General features: G+C 38.7%; 1 protein-coding gene across 18 annotated transcripts in view; it reads left to right on the top strand.

The window, feature by feature from the left end:
- The window catches only part of afdna (afadin, adherens junction formation factor a), a 172,223-nt gene that overhangs the window by 138,802 nt on the left and 16,590 nt on the right, over nucleotides 1-16,831 (top strand). For 8 of the 18 annotated variants that reach the window (XM_069179279.1, XM_069179292.1, XM_069179294.1 and 5 more), the window contains 8 exons: nucleotides 3,846-3,911; nucleotides 5,424-5,497; nucleotides 6,472-6,590; nucleotides 8,656-8,868; nucleotides 9,651-9,742; nucleotides 10,139-10,330; nucleotides 11,712-12,821; nucleotides 14,845-14,880. In XM_069179279.1, the coding sequence (XP_069035380.1) occupies nucleotides 3,846-3,911; nucleotides 5,424-5,497; nucleotides 6,472-6,590; nucleotides 8,656-8,868; nucleotides 9,651-9,742; nucleotides 10,139-10,330; nucleotides 11,712-12,821; nucleotides 14,845-14,880 (1,902 nt within the window). The remainder of the gene's footprint in view (nucleotides 1-3,845; nucleotides 3,912-5,423; nucleotides 5,498-6,471; nucleotides 6,591-8,655; nucleotides 8,869-9,650; nucleotides 9,743-10,138; nucleotides 10,331-11,711; nucleotides 12,822-14,844; nucleotides 14,881-16,831) is intronic. The other 10 variants (XM_069179297.1, XM_069179305.1, XM_069179301.1 and 7 more) reach the window with 4 other exon arrangements.

A 16,831-nucleotide genomic window follows, 5' to 3' on the forward strand; every position in this document is an offset into this window, starting at 1 on the left:
AAGTAGAGGAATCACTTTGTGATCAATAAGGCCTTATTGAGATGTCATTTGTCTGACTCCTCTATATTGATTTCCGGTGCACACAATTGAGAGATGCTGTCTTGGTGTTTCATGAGCTCTTGTCATTAAAGCTATAGAGAGACTTTTTCTGCAGTTCACTAATGATACAAATTATTTGAGAAACAAAAAATGAGTATTTTAACCAATATAGTAGTGTTTGCAATGAAGATGGGTGTAAACAGTCATGCAATTATTCAGTTACTTAATAATATGCTTGAAAAAGATGCCAAAGATAAAAATGTAAATTATTTTATCCTTTACTTGAACAACCCCTAAGCCTAACAAAGCAGCCATGTAGTTTTGCCAGTGAATGAACTCTACAGGTAAAGATCAGTGGCCATTGCGGAGAGCTGGAGCTGAAAAGCCACTCAGCTTTCTCAGGCAGATCATGTTACTGGGCCAGGCTTCTGTAACTCACCCTTCTGTGTGGACTCCACCTGTGTTACCTGATGGTAGTTAACTAGCTATTCTTTTGTGTCAGTGCTATTCTGCATAGTTTCAGTAGTGCCCATCAGTGTTTTAGCTAGGGACGTTTAAAGAATGACTTTCACTGCTTATGTTATCATTGTACTTTTTCTTGGCATAAATGTGTTTTCTGTCTTTTGATTGCACAAATATCATTTCTAGGCAATTTTCAGATCTGTTTTATTATTTAAAATGTTAAGGATTAAAGTATTCTGAGTAACTATTTCTTGAAAGTGTACTTATTAATTATTTTCAGAATAGTCGCAGCCTAGATTCTGGGATATGACAATAGTTCAGACAAACCACAGTCCTTGTGAACTAATATGCTGTCATATGTAAAGCACATTGGAAGAAAAACTAAGTGAAAAAAGTCAATAACTAGTGTGGCAGACTTCATTATTTGTTTGACTGTAAGGAAAAAATAACATTTTTTATTCCAATTATTTTTCTCTCAATATGGATGTTTTTTTTTCAGAAAGCAATCAAGTGTTTGTTGATGTCTTCCTTGTTTTCATTGGACATTTATGATTCTTTTTATGATACATTTTTACAGTGAGATATTGTCCAAATAAAAAAATGCAGGTACATCAAAAATCTTTAAGGAAGAGTGCTGACCTTCTGATAACAGAGTGACAGGGAACATTTTTATTTCTTCTGTACAATTTGGTTTCCCCCCTGGCGGCAGTGAGTGGTTAACTGGTCACTTCATGTTGACGGTTATTTTGCTTTTATTTAGTCAGATTCTGGAAACTGCAATAAAAAGAGAAGTGGAAAATATATCTATTGTATCTACTATACATTCTTTCAAAAAACTTCAGTAAAACATGAACCCTCAGTACTGTAACATTTCTGATCCTGATACATAATACACTCTCAGTTTCGCAGCCCTGATGTCCCCTAAGACATTAAATTTAACTGAATTTTAGTTATTGAGCTTTAATGTGCGAGATACTGAGCTAGTAAAGTTTAAGGATATTCTTTGGTCAGAACAATTTCAAAGGCTTCTTGGGCAGAGAGTTAGAGTGGATTTGAGGGGTATTTGGAAAATGTTTGCAGTAATCTCTCTCTGTCAACATACCAAAGTTAATCAGGTGCTTCATTCTTACCCTAAGACAAACTCTCTTTGAGTACATAGGCTTTTTAAGACACAGATATTTATAACATGATTTGTGTTCTATAAGGGACATTTAAGTGCTGTATATTGTTTTTTCACTTGCATGAATTTTTCATGAGCTAGTAGGTTTTTAACTTAGAGTACAATATTGTGCTATAACGTAAATTATTTGTGGTAGTTCTGCAAGAACTATAGGGTTGTTGACTGCATACAGGTTCTTTTGTGGAGGTATAACAAGATGCTGTCTAGCTGATTTGTATTTGCAGTATTATTTGCAGTTACTTTCAAAGCACCAGAGTTTTGGAAGAGTAATCCATATTGTTTTCTTCATTTTTTAACTTTCAAAAAGCAATTGATAAACACTGTTCTTCAAAAGGAGCAGATCATTTTTAACTCTCTTTAGAGGGTTAAACATTAACAGTTTTTTCCAAAACAGCTATTAAAATGTTTGTTCTCCTTGGAATTGTCCTGGGGATTTTTGTGGCTGGAAACCTATATACTAGCAGTACTGATGATATTTATTTTTATGTTTGCCAAAATTGTTAAATCAGAATATGGGGACAAAGTTTGGTTATTTACTAGTAATGAATACAGTGAGTGGCTAAAATCCCACTGCAGTCTGTGGAGGTACCTAGTATTTGACACTCTTAATTGATCTTAGAAGGAACAATTCAAAATTAACTCAATGCTGAAATGTACAAAGCATGTTAGGAATGAATTGTGCAGACAACTTTTCAGTCCATTTTTCCTTCACCTGAAATAAGTGCTTTCAGCATTCTACAAAAGAATTAGTTCCTTATTAGTTTAGCTGCCTGAAAGTAGTGTAATAATAAATTACATGATTTGTAGTTTATAATATAGCGGTATCAGCACAAGGGGGAGAGTGGGGAAATGCCATTAAATTAAGATATCTTTGTTTATGCCACAATAACCACTTTATTTCTGTTTTAAAGGCGTAGCACAATGTTCACAGTACAAGAGATAGAAAGAAAATACATTTATACTATTTATACTTTGTAGTAAAGAGGAGAAAGATGTGTTGTGGCATAAACTGAGCCTATACTGTAACAATGTCTGAAAAACAAAAGGAAAGCATGTATTCTAACGAACACCCTAAGCATATCAAATTATCTTTTCAGAATGTTGACCCCTTTCTAGAATGTATTTTTACTTGTACCAACTAATACCATAGTGCTGCCTTTTCTGCATACTGTTTCCCGTGGCCTAAAATAATGTCTGATGCACGGGGGTCTTTATGGACTGATGTTGAGACAGGCCTTGTGGGTATTCCAGAGTGGAATATCATGCTGTAAATCTGCAGCGTGTTGTTTCCAGACAGAATTCGACTCAAATGGCCAGCTCGGCGATCTAGTGCTGTGGGGTTGTTCAGTAAGTAACCCCTGCCAGGACGACTGTAGTGAAGCTGAGTCCTCATATCCACAGGAAGCCCAAGGGAGGAATTCTGAGAAGTACATACATGGTGTTGTTCCAGGTGGTTGCAGAAGGCCGTCCAGCGGACTTTCTTAGCTTTCCTGGATTTATAGACTTATGTGGGCTGGCAGTACTGACTCCAGATGCCACATTTCTTAACTAATATAAGCAACAGCAGGGGCGTGGATTAGATGACCTTTAAACTCTCCAGCTGTTTGTGCTTATTCAGTTTCTAAGGGTGGCTTGGGGAATCTCCAAAGCTGGGGAGAAAGGTCTGACTTTTTCTCTCCCCGAGACTGAAGCTCCCACTAAAGGATGTCATATTGGAGGGGACTTCAGACTCATAACAGTTCTTGGCTTCTTTAAGTTTGTCAGACTTACTTTTGAAAATGGAGGAAAAGTAAGTTGTTACATAGTCAAGTTAAAACCTGTGACTCGCCAGTAGGATATATTTAAGATATTAGTAACAACCCACAATCTCATGCTGCCCTCTTATTCTGGGGTATATAATTAAAAAGGTGTGTTAATTATTAAAAGTAGGAATGCTACAAGTGAAACATCTCAATTGTGATTAATCTGTTTTTGAAGTTGTAGAATTTTATGACTGCTTGCATTTGTGCATTGACAATGAAAAAGCCAACACAACAGGTCTGAGTGATTTACAACAGGTGAACTTTATTTTTGAACTACGTTATTTCAATACAGTGAGGCATCATATCAAAAATTTAATTGTGCATATGTTCCCCTACTGAATGTATTCTTTTCCTTTCTCTAGGGTGCTGGACAGGACAAACTAGGAATTTACATCAAGTCTGTTGTGAAGGGTGGAGCTGCTGACATGGTGAGTGTCAATGGTCTGGTTTTGAGCCTGTGGCTGAACCTGGCAGTTGAGAGGAAAACACTTTTCACTGATCTTCAAGTTTAAAGTGTCAGTTGGGGTGGAAATCATAACTTCATAATGTGCTTTGCTCCATCCTAAGAAATGTTAAGCAACACTGTAAACTTAGTATTTTATTTAATTATTTTAAATTCTCTTCCATTATGCAGTCTCATTATTTTGTAGTTTTATAAGACGCTCGTTACAATGAGGGGTGATCAGTTGCAAGAATTACAAGCTACAGACTCTTACTACTGGAGATATTATTGTAATTTATTTAAGTCTCTTCGAATCCAGTTCAAGTTTGGCTTTTGCACATTTAGTTCAATCTATTTAGCTGAATTCAAGATGACTGATATACAGGATTATAATGTGAAAATAAAAGTCAGACCTCTCTGGTGACTCAGTCAGTAAAAAAAACAGGTTGAGCTGTGTGGCCCAGAGGTTCTGGGTTCAACTCAGGATCATATTACTAACCAGTCTGTTGTGGCACTCTTAGCTCTCGACAAAGACAGTTACCCTGTGGTTTTTACTACATTTAAGGGATGTGCCTGTGCTCTGTTCAGCACTGCATGTATGGGTGCTACATAAAATAGTGATTCTGCTTTTTTGAAGAAATAAAATCCTAGAAATCTATGTATAAACAAATATGACCTTAAATTAAATGCATTGCTTTTTATTACTACATCACAACATGCACAAAAGCCTGCAGCTTAGAAGTGTGAGATTTTACATTTGAATCCATCAAAATGGCACTGAAATATATTTGTTTGTCAATTAGTCTCTCACAAAAATGTCCCCTGTATGTATAAAATACATTATGAAAATCAGCTATACTGTTGTCATCGGTCATAGTAGTAAACATATAGAGTATATAGCCCTGCATGTTATGCCTAAACCAGTTTTAAAATAATGTAGTTGAACACAAATTAAGTTTACATCGCTTTACATATGTCTCATTGTCAAAGTTTTGTCCATGTCAGGAGCACAGAACTAGAGTTGCTTGTTTTTTACTTACATTATCAAAACAGGTTAATTTGTTTGTTCAGGCTGATAGAGACTTCAGTGAGCCTTTGGAGTCAATCACTGAATAAAGATGCACACCGACTGACCTGTTAATTGATCTAATATTTCTTAAATGTGTTTAAAAAGCACATATTTTAAGTGTATCCTCAAAGCTGTTTTTTTTGCACTTCAGTACTTTGCCGAGTTTAGCAGGAACTGTGTCTTCAGATAAAATGTCTTTATTTTGTGGAACCGGCAGTCTGTGGCATAGAGACTGGGAGAGCAAAGTAGTGTTCTTTAATCATCGTATAGCTTGAAAAGTGAGCTTCTTTCATCGTAGTCACTTATAAAAAAACGATGATTAGACAAGTATCAAGTACAACTTTGGAGCCAGTTACATGTAACGTGTTGTATTTCAGCTGCATTGGGTTATACCAGCCTAAAGTGAAACCTACATTTTTTTCCCTCTAGGATGGCCGGTTGGCGGCAGGAGACCAGTTACTCAGTGTGGATGGGCGTAGCCTTGTGGGCCTTTCTCAAGAAAGGTAACATGTACCCCTTGTCACACTCAACAGTTTCATCAGCACTTTCAGTAACAAGATTTTGTAGTCATGTAAAAACATTATTACAGCCTCTCCATGCCATATTTCTTTAAAGAATATTTTCATTGTATGATGTTTGAGGTACTGATTGAGGGGTTCTAACAAAATGGTCTGTTTCAGTTTGAAATATTTATAATTTACTACAATATTACTGGTGATTAGACAGCACAGTGGCACAATGGTTAGCATTGCTGTCTCGGAGTGCTGGAGCCAAAGGGTCAATTCCAGGGGTGCTATTTATCAGGAGTTCCTTTGTTCTCCCATGGATCGCATAAGTTTCCTCTGGGTCCCATAGTCCAAAAACATACTGGTACTTTAGGTTAATTGGCTTCTGGGAAAATTGGCCATAGTGTGAGTGTGTGTGTTTGTGTCTGTGTGTGCCCTGTGATGGACTGGAGTCCCATCCAGTGTGTATGACTTAGGCTACTGAAAGAATTTAACCTTTAATCTACGTTTTTAATTGAAAACTACGATCTTAGAAAGCCTGAAGTACATTTTTGAATGGATAGCGAGATTGAACAAGATTTAATTGGAATTTTCTTTGTTCTTTATTCCCTTTGAAAACGTTACCAGAAGAAAAGCCTTGTTGCAGCCAACAAATATGTCATTTGTTAACTAGAGTGGGCATGGCCAGTCCAGATCCTAAAGAGTCACAAAGTTTTTTATTGGTCGTTCTCAAAACAGTAGGTCCTAAACATACACACCACTTAATCAAGATATTTGTTCAGTTAAATAATGTACAGATTATGTGAAATGAGTGCCCTGAGCCTTCAAGGATCACAGATGACCCTTCCTGAATTTTGTGAACAATTTAACTCAAAAACACACGTTTTTATAAATTGTGTCTTGTATTAAGTATGACCTGTAAGACCTCTTGGGCACATTAAGTGTTAGAAATAAAACAAATTTTCTTTTAGGGCTGCTGAGCTCATGACACGAACAGGCTCTGTTGTAACACTAGAGGTTGCCAAGCAGGGAGCAATTTATCATGGACTGGCCACACTGCTCAACCAGCCCTCACCAATGATGCAGAGAGGTAAGTACTCTTCATGTCTTTAAGGATCACTGAGCACTCTTCCTAACTCCACTGGATTAGTGTCAACGTATTAAGCCCCAGTCATAAGCTAGAACACTGAGCAGAAATGGAAGTATTAGACAAATTAGAAACCTTAAAACCAAATAGTGATCAGGTCCAGATGTTAAATACCCAAGCAGGCTTTTGTTGAAAGAGATCAGCAAGGTCATTTCCATTTTTATGTAATTGAAAACTGGAGAAATTCCAGGAGACTGGACAATTGCCAATGTAATACCATTATTCAAAAAGAGGAATGTACTTATCAAGGTAGTATTATAGGTCAGTCGTTTAACATGCATATTAAATAAAATACCATTGGGGACAAACTAGAATCAGATTTGTGCAATTATGTTATAATTGGCGAATATGAAAAGGGATGTTATAGAGAGATCTTATTCGAAGAATACTTTAGTACATAGTTATTGATGTATAGAATACATTACAATAACACTTAGTGGAAGCAGAAAGAGTGGGGATTTTCCAAGTCTAGACTTAATACTGTGATTGATTCACTATGTGTGTAGCAAAATAATGAGCATGGAAGAGCTGGTAAATGTCCTGTTCTTGTCATTTTTTCTTATTTTCTTATAACTGTACCATTTCCCAGTTAAATTACCAGTTATCCCAGTTACATTACTTATGTGTTTACTTTCCATATGTTTGGTGTGGAGCAAAAGTGTATTGGTCAAAAGCAAAGGTTAGCATAAATTGTAGGTGTGTTTGTAGATAACATAGAAGTGAGGTTTTGTTGAGAAGACAATCTTACAGAAATTGGTAAGTAGTACCTTAGAAAAGGTGAAATGAACATATGGTCACTGACATGTCATAGTGAGCAGACATCATTGGTTAAAAAGTTGTTTGTGTTGGACTGTGAAATAAATGGTACCTTAAGTGTCATGAGTCTACACGTCCACTGCTTACAACTTCTGTACTGTCTGAGGGTGTTTTTATCCTTTAATTGGTTAATGCTCTTACCAGCAAGAAAGTTGAAGACCTTTTTACACAGAGCAGACTCCAAAGACAATCCCGGTAGATAGAAATATTGTAGTTGAGCAGAATTATCTTGTGGAATGTTATTCCGTGCTTGACACTGCCATAAAAGGTTAGGAATGCTAATGAAATCCACACAACTTGACTGAGTGAGTAATGAGGCACCTTTGGCATAACGTATTGGCCATCAGCTACCTATTAACAGATAATATCCTCCATATGTCAACATGCTGCCTAGACCATATAATAAAATTTAAAGACCATACAGTTTAAAAGCTATTTTAGGAAAGTGAAATGTCTCTATTTTTAGAACTAACCTGTTAGGTGCAGAATAAAGTAGATTCTCAAGCTGTTGCAAGATGAAACAAGACAGATATGTTTGGTGTTATATTTTAAAAGGCTGAGTTTTCTTTTGCATTTTTGAAAGATAGATACAAAAATGTCAGTGTTTGCTCTTTTATTAATGTTAATTGTGGCAGAATTGCAGTGTGTTCTTCATGGAGTTTGGACTTGAACCAGATGAAATTAGTCTGTGGATCCTCACTAGAAACACAAAGATGTTTTTAGAAATTTCATAAATTGCTTAATATTACATCCTGTATTTTGGACAACAAAATAGTGCTCCATTAAAAGCCATGTGATCCTTTTCCAGGCATTTAGCTGATGGTCTTTTAAATCTCCTTTTATTTTTATTTTTCTGCAACCTAAGTTCCCAGTTTAGAGTTGCCACTTGTCAGTTAGCTCAATCTGATTCAAGCAACTTTCTGCACAGGGCGAATGAAGAACTGAGTGCACAGTCCATTGCCTCACCTATCTATCACAGCTAGTTTTCATTTAAAATGTGTGAGCTCCACATACCTTACAGAAGAGTTTGCACCGTTTGAAGGCGGGGAGCTCACATGTACCCAGCAAGATCCAAGGGTTGCTGTGCTGTGGCAAGCTGAGGGTTCCCTGCTTGAATCAGACCAAGCAGAAAACAAGTAAGGATCAGTGTCAGACATGCCCACATGTTTCATTTTGTTCTCTTGTTTCACAGCATCAGACCGTGGCCGCGGCTCAGGTAAACCCAGACCAAAGAGTGAGGGCTTTGAGCTCTACAACAACTCTGCGCAGAATGGCTCTCCAGAAAGTCCCCAGGGCCCGTGGGGCGAGTATCACGAACCAAAGAAAATAACCGGTGAGGAGAGGCTGCTGAAGAACAGGGCTGACCACCGTTCTAGCCCCAATGTGGCCAGTGAGTACGGCCCAGGTCAGACGCCCCCTCTTTGCATTATCATTGGGAGCATCTGTAGTGGTTGGGAAAGTGATGGGTGACTGAGGAATGCATTTAAGCACCTCAAGTATTTTGAAACTTCATGATGTTAAATCATTATTCCACAAGCTGTAGCTAACCGAGTGCATCTAGGTGGGAATTAATAGTTGTCTAATGTCTATCTGTTTTACCAATTGTAGAATTCATTCTTTTGTGTTCCTTTTTACAAATTTGACTCTCACTTTTTGTTATGGTTTTAAAATATTTGTGGTTTTTGCAAACACAAAGTAACATAAAATAAATATGTATACTTATGAGATAATGTATTAAAGTATGTAATTAAGGTACCTTTTTTAGTGGATTGAAAAATCTTGTAAATGATAGAAAATAATTTTAATTATAAATGATCAAAACTACGTGGAAACTGTTACTGGGTTTTGATGAATTGCGTAGATTCTAACAAGTTAGATTGTTCTCATACTGTTTATAAGTGGTCCTTTAATGAATATGACTGTGTTAATAGCCTTGTTTGAAATATATTTATAAAGTATAGTCTGCAACTCCTACACAGAATTTTTCCCACAATAAAAATGAGCTTTATATTCCAACTGTGATTTGAAATAGTTTTCAAAGAAGTTAATTAAAACCATTCTACTTTCTTTTTGGGTGTGTACGATGCATACATTCAGTGCTATATTTATTTATTTTTAATAAATTTTATTTGTGAATTCTGAGGAAAAACGTGCTCTTTAAATTGTTAGCTACTTTCTCTTCCACAGACCAGCCCCAGAGCCCAGGAGGAATGCCTGTTTATTCAGGGGGACCGACAGCGAAAATCACCTCAGTCTCGACTGGCAACCTCTGCACCGACGTAAGTGGAATTCTGTGTGACATAATCTCTGTTCTTGTAGCTGTTTCATAACTTCTCCCACTCAATTACTGAACAGGGCAACAGTGAAATCATGTGCTTCTGTAGTCTATTATTGTTATTATAAATCCTCGTTTTCTGCTATTAGATAAGATATAAAATAACAAAAGCAGCAGCAAAACCATTTGCCACAGATTAATTGCTTTGATTAAAATTCTAAATTTAATATGAAAACAGCTGTGGTGATTATAAAATAATTTGCAAAAATGTATGTTAATCATATATCTCTCTAAACCCTTCTAAGCAGAGTTGCCAGTTTTGAATTGGAGTTAAATGTGGACCTTTATCTTTTTATAATGGAAATCTTTTTTTTTTTGCCTTATCCCTCCCCTCCCCCAGGATCAGCCCCCTCCTCCCCGTCCTGAAGCCTACCCTATTCCCACCCAGACCTACACTAGGGAGTACTTCACCTTCCCAGCTCCTAAATCTCAGGACCGTATGGGCCCAGGCCCGGGGCAGCAGTGGCAGAGCTACGAGGACGGAGTCCCAGGTCAGCATGACGACCGTCACCCTGGCAACATGGTGATACAGGTAAGAAGGCGGACTGAAGTCTGGTGTCATTGTTGGCATTCCTTCCAGACATATCTGTTACTCCTAATCACTTCTCTGGGACCTAGAGTCAGTCAGAACCACCAGTTTCCTCAGGTCCAAGTAGTGGAGCCCACCCCATGTTTAGCTGAGTTTTTAAGTTTAGTGTATTCTTCTCCAGTGTGCTCAAAAACCATTGATGGAGGTGCTTACTGTGCACTGACATTTAACTTTTTAACTCTATGCAGGAGTCATACACATTAGCCTGAAATGTTTGTCTATAATGTTTTTAAAAAACAGGAAACCTTAATTACTATTTGCCAAATCAGAAAAGTCCAATATATATTGGTTGTCACACTTACTAACTAAAGTTAGTGACTGACTAAATGCTAAATCTACTGGGTTTTGATGTCAGTTCTTTAAGGGAGTAATCTAATATTATTATCCTCTTCATTACTCAGGACATGTCTAAGGATGACATTGGTGACTAATCTCACTATAAATGTCAGAAATGTTAGTACTTTTTATGGAAGAGAGTGTGCTCATTGTGTTTGAACATTTTGAATTCTGATGTAGTCATATTAAAGCAAAGCCTCTAGTTTTAGTTAACAAAGGCTGACATCTCCTTGCTGCTGTTAGCTGTCTCCTATGGAAGTAATTGAACACAACACTTGAGTACAATCCATGGCATACAATTACTGACGTGTGCTGTGTGTCGACAGCTTGTTTAGATGTGGTTGCCTTAGTATGTTCAAGGCCTTATGTTATTTAGCAAGGTGTGACAGTATTTGAGTTCAGGTAAATAAGAAACACTTGTTTCTTTAACACTGGACCTAAGGAGAAAGGAATTTAAACTGTGGAAAAAAATATTACAAAGTGTATAGAATTGCATACCTTAGAACATTCACATTCAGTAAGTCATTATACTAATGGTCTTGAACATTCTGTATTATTATTTAATCAACTTGACTTGCTGTAACAATTTTTTTTAAATTATAATTTCTGGTGTTTTGATCTGTTAATTTCTTGTTATATGTCATAAACCTACACATTTCTTCAAAAAGGATTTAAATCCCTGTAATTTGTTGTGGAGCCAATAGAAAATTTCCCTTGTCTAAACAACAAAACAGTCTCAACCAGTTTTGTAAATTTTGGTGTTTTGACAGGTAGCATGCTAGTTAATGGGTTAAAAATCAATCTGCAATTAATAATAGGAATGCTTTAAGAAGTAGATGTGAACAAACTGTTTAGTTGATGAACTGCTTTAACTCATGATAACATCGCTATGAGGCGCTGTAATATTCATTCATGGTCAGTCTTATTTGCTAGTGTACCTCAAATCCTTTCCCCAGCTGTTGTTTATCACATCTGTCCTGTCCCGCAGCGGGCCACTCGCTCTCAGGAGGAGCTTTCTGATGACAGGGGTTTATATTACTTGGAGAGGGGCCGCCAGGAGGACCTGGCTCACCTGCAGCACCGAGAGGCAGAGTACCAACGAGAGCATGGCAGTGGAGAACACTGGAACCACCAAGTGTCCTCCTCTGTGGAGTCGAGCACCTCCAGCCAGGAGCACCTCAACTACTCCTCTTCCTCTAAGAACGCCCCCAACCACAAGAGTGGGCCTGGCCGCTGGAAGACACCTATAGCCCCTCACTCGGCTCCTGTGGCTGTCTCCCAACCCATCCGCACAGACCTTCCACCCCCACCTCCACCCCCTCCACCTGTACAGTACGCAACCGAGTTTGACTCCCAGGCCGAACTGCCTCTTCCTCCCCCTCCTGCCCAACAGGCAGCTGACCGTAAGAAGCGGGAGGAGCAGCAACGTTGGTACGAGAAGGAGAAGGCGAGGCTGGAGGAGGAGAGGGACGGGAAGAGAAGAGAACAAGAGAGAAAACTAGGCCACATGCGCAACCCTCCAGGGCCTGTCCCTCTCGCCAACCAGCAGATCGGGCCTATGCCTCCTCCGCCGCAACACCAGCAGTTACCTCCCCCTCCAGCACCTATACCGATGCAACAGCCACAATCCTACCTCCCGCCTCAGCAGCAGCAGCCCCCAAGACCAGAGAAGTTATCCAGCATCCCACGGGCGCCCCCTCCTCCGCAGGAGACAGTAATCCGGGAGCTGCTTCCCCAGCAGCAACCTCGAACCATTGAGCGCAGAGACTTGCAGTACATCACCATCAGTAAGGAGGAGTTGTCCTCCAGCGACAGCCTTTCTCCTGACCCCTGGAAACGGGATGCCCGAGAAAAACTGGAGAAACAGCAGCAGATGCATATTGTGGACCTGCTGGACAAGGAGATTCAGGAGCTGCAGGCCAAGCCAGAGCGCACAGCCGAGGAGAACGACCGGCTGCGCAAGCTGATGCTGGAGTGGCAGTTCCAGAAGCGGCTACAGGAGTCTAAGCAGAGTGAGGAGGATGAGGAGGAGGACGACGACGAGGATGTGGACACCATGATGATCATGCAACGGCTAGAGGCTGAGAAGAGAGTGCGGGTGAGGTCCTACAGAAACAGGGCGGGGAAGGTGGGAGAAGAGGGTTAAGATAGAAGTGAAGCAATTATGAAGTAAAAGATGGCAGTGGCCAGTTTGGTGACCGATGTTAGAGTAAGAAGCAAAAATAAAAAGGAAAGTAGAGGAATTGGCAGTGAAGGCTGACTAATTGACCAGAGAACATGGAACATTATTTATGAATATGAATAAGGCAGAAGGTTAAGGGGTGGGTGGAAAGTATAATGTAGAGAGCCTGGAAGGTGGGAACACTGGGCTTAGAACCAAAAGAGGATTTTGAGAAAAAAGTAGGGAATGCAATTAAGACAGTAATAGCAGCATTGAAATTTTTAAATTGCGCAAGGGGAATGATAATTTGAGAGTGTAAGAATTGATTAGGAACCATTGTGGTAAGTCAGTGAAATATGCCAGTGGATTTTTACACTACTTTCAAAGAGATATAGGTTAGATATAACCTAGTGGGAGTTCACAGTGATTGAATGATTTCCGCGATGCCATGTGAATATGACACAGGACTGCGATATTGTTATGCCATTTGAAAAATGACCCTCTAAATATAACTAATAAAGGAAAATTTGGTTCCTGGGTGCTCAGATAGTAATGACATCATGCAAAGAGGTGATTTGATTTGTAGGATTTGGAAAGGACTCGGGTGTTTGAACTGCCTGTCCAGCTGCTCCAGGTGGCAGTGTACATCTTTAGCCAGGTGGAATTAAGCTGGCAGCAAGGATGTTTGGATCATGTACTGGTGATTCCTTTCGCTGGCTGGACACCAACAAGCCTTATGGGCCTGTCCTCTGGCAGAAAGAGCAGAGCAGCTGGTGTTTCACTCAGTGTTAATAAAGACATGTGTCTTGGGCAAAGTGTTTTTTTCTCATCCCTCTCCTGGGGTAGTGCAGTCTATTGTCAGAGTGAGTAAGGATTTGCTGCTCTAAATTGGACAGCAGTGCTAAATGGAGTAAATTAGTGTGACAAAAAGTAATAGGTGTAACTGCTGTACTAATCATGCAGTGTAAGTTGTAGATTAAAGTTAGATTTTCTTATTGGGAAGACATTAGGAAGACTAAGAGGTACAGTAGGATTCTATGGTGAGTCCCAGAATCCTTAAATTCATCAAAAAGATCCAGCAAAATTGGTTACATAGTTCTACACCCTTCTTTCTTGACCATACACAACTATAAATGTAATTTTTGTTCTAATTTCACTGATTTAAAGACGCCTTCAGGTACGTCTTACAAGGATGTAAATAGCCAATTACACCAACACAGAATTTGTGAGATATGGACCTATTTTGAAACAAATCCTTGCACAAGCTTCCAATGCTGCTCTCATGAGGTGAATAGATGTTTGTGCTTTCTCCCAATTCAGGTGCAGTACATCTTGATTCTCGGAAATTATGTTTTATTTCTTCCTCTACAGCTTATTTCTCATTATTTTCTTTCTGGTCTTTTTTTCAGCTAATAGCTTCTCTAGCAGCATCATTCACCATTACTGAATAAATGCCTGAGGCTGCTTAGTATCTACGGTATATGTCCTTGTAAAATTACACTTTAGAATGATAATTTAGAATATGAACATTCTGTGCTCCTCTTTACCAAAACAGCAGGCAAAGATATAATTTTTTTTGGTCAAAGACATTTTTCTTAAACTGTGTGCTAATACACAGAATTTGTAAAATAAAAGTAACCTTCAGTGCACAGTTTTTGGGCTTTGAACAAGGAGAGTCTGAAGCATTTTTTAAAAGGTCACAGCCTCTGGATGTTTGAAGGAAAAATATTGTTTTTGCTGCAAGTGGGGGCTCTGGAATGAGGTGGAAATACCTTCTAAAACCTCATGCATTACTTCAGTTTCATCCTGAGTGTTTGCTGAGGGGAAGTTGGGCGTTGCTGCTAATGAATCCCATGCTTGTGAGGAATGTTCTTGGCACCACATCACTGACTCAAACCGAAGCAATGTTTCACTTTTATCCACTTTTATTCTTTTCTTTTCATTTCTTCCCTTCCTGCAGCAGACTGCTGTTCCAGCAATCTCTGTTCTAGACTTGGTATGTTCTTTACGCTTTTCTTCTTTGTGCTGAAATGCCACCTGTGTTTCCCTTCTGTCACTCATTTCATCTTGCCTTGGTGACCCATGATCTTGTCTCAGGGTGCAGTAACTAAGGCCAGAAGCTGCACTTCAAGTTTCACAGCAGCCATGGTGAAATCAACTTGGGGAAACTGAGTTCTTATAAGGTCTGTGTGACCCTTTCCTGCACCTGACCCACTGCTGCAGCAAAATGTCTTCCTCTTTTGAAGCATAAAGTGCAGATGCATTTCAGATGTCCTCAAGACATGTGTTAAATTTTGAGTTGCAATGCTCTTTAATGGTCCTTGTCATCATTTCCATGAAGCAATTTTTCCAATTACAGTTGACTTGAAGAGAATATGCTAGTAATTAATGACTTCTGTCTTCCAGAAAGTCAAGAGAGCATTCCCTAATATCCATCAACATGTATTGGTGCACCATAATTGGTGAAAATTCTGGTAGTCAGATCTGTGTAAAGCAGTGAAATCAAAGCAGCAGCTTTCGCAGTGCATTGAAAGCCACAGCACTCCTGCATGGAAAGGACCCTCTCCAAACGTAGAAGCTAGAAACAGAGTTAATGTGACTTTTCCTTCTGCATGTTTGTATCATAACTGTGTTACTGTTCTCATGCAGTTATCCAGTGTTTCTCCTGCCTGTGATTCCTTTGACTATCATCCCTCATTGAAATGTTCTTTGGGAGTTTTTTTCCAGGAAGCCGCAGACTCTTTCTGGGTGATCTCACAGTATGGAAGGAAGTCTCCATTTACCACAAAGTGTTTTTTGTGGGCTTGTAGTGGTTATTATTGTTGGCTGCCCTAAACAATCCAAATAAACTGTCACTTTGCTTTTTGAAGGACCCATCTGTAACCCAGTTTAATAAAAAAGTGAAGAATAAATATATTGAAAGGACAGTTAGTTGATTTCTTTAGTTTGGTGTTCTGTTGTGTAGATGTGTAGGACACAGTGTCTCATCTGTCTGTTATTCTAAAAACTTGCCTTTACTAGATTGGCATTGATGGAGTCCCCTAGCAGGATATGCATGTTACTCTGTACCTATACAGTGGTAGGAGCTGTGAACTCCTGCTGAATCCACATGCTTAACTCTAACCTTCACGCTTGCTTTAGCGCAGATTCTTCTACCTTGCTGTACTAAACTCCCATCTTCTGTACCAAGCTCCCTGATAAGGAAGGAATGTTTTAATTGCTTTCTGAGTTCTTGAGTTTCTTGATAAAGTACCTCAAAAACAGGAGGGGAGGGGTTTGGAGAAAAGTATATATAAGCTGTGTAGAGCCATATGCGTTGCTCCTTGTATGCAAACAGTAAAACTTAGCTTGACGAAGGCATACTTCAGGCTCGAATCTCTTGGTTTCTACTGCATTAACTAATTATTTTGTTATATAACTTTTTATAAGCATTTGTGTTGGAATTACATCTAGTTCTGTTATTGCAGATACATTCAAGCTTATTTCCTGTCTTGCCAAAGTAGTGTAGCTTCAATATAGAAGAAAGACAGAAACTACTTTTAGCAAAGATAAACGTGGGAGTATTTAATATTAAAATTAGTTTCAGTAGTCTTCAGTAGTAGTTTCTATAGTAGTACTTTGGCAGACTGTTTTTGTGTCTCCTAAAAGATCTGATGGATGTGTTTGGCATCTAGAGTCTACTCCCCTGTGGAAATTTGTCCGCATCACAAAACTTATCAACAGTGTTGACAGGACAGAAGTTGAGAGGATGCATTGGAGGTTTTTTTCCATGAAGCTAAAGAGAATAGTTCAAATTATGATGATAACTAAAGACATTTTATATGTATATAAGTTAAGCATTTCTTTATCCATCTCAAGACCATGTAATATGACATGTTTCTAATCCATCCTATGCTTGTTAGAAGTAATATTGTCACAAAAGGTTAAAATTCAAAATACTGCTATTT

The sequence above is a fragment of the Lepisosteus oculatus genome, chromosome 2 (genome assembly GCF_040954835.1).
Source record: "Lepisosteus oculatus isolate fLepOcu1 chromosome 2, fLepOcu1.hap2, whole genome shotgun sequence".
NCBI classification, from domain to species: Eukaryota; Metazoa; Chordata; class Actinopteri; order Semionotiformes; family Lepisosteidae; genus Lepisosteus; species Lepisosteus oculatus.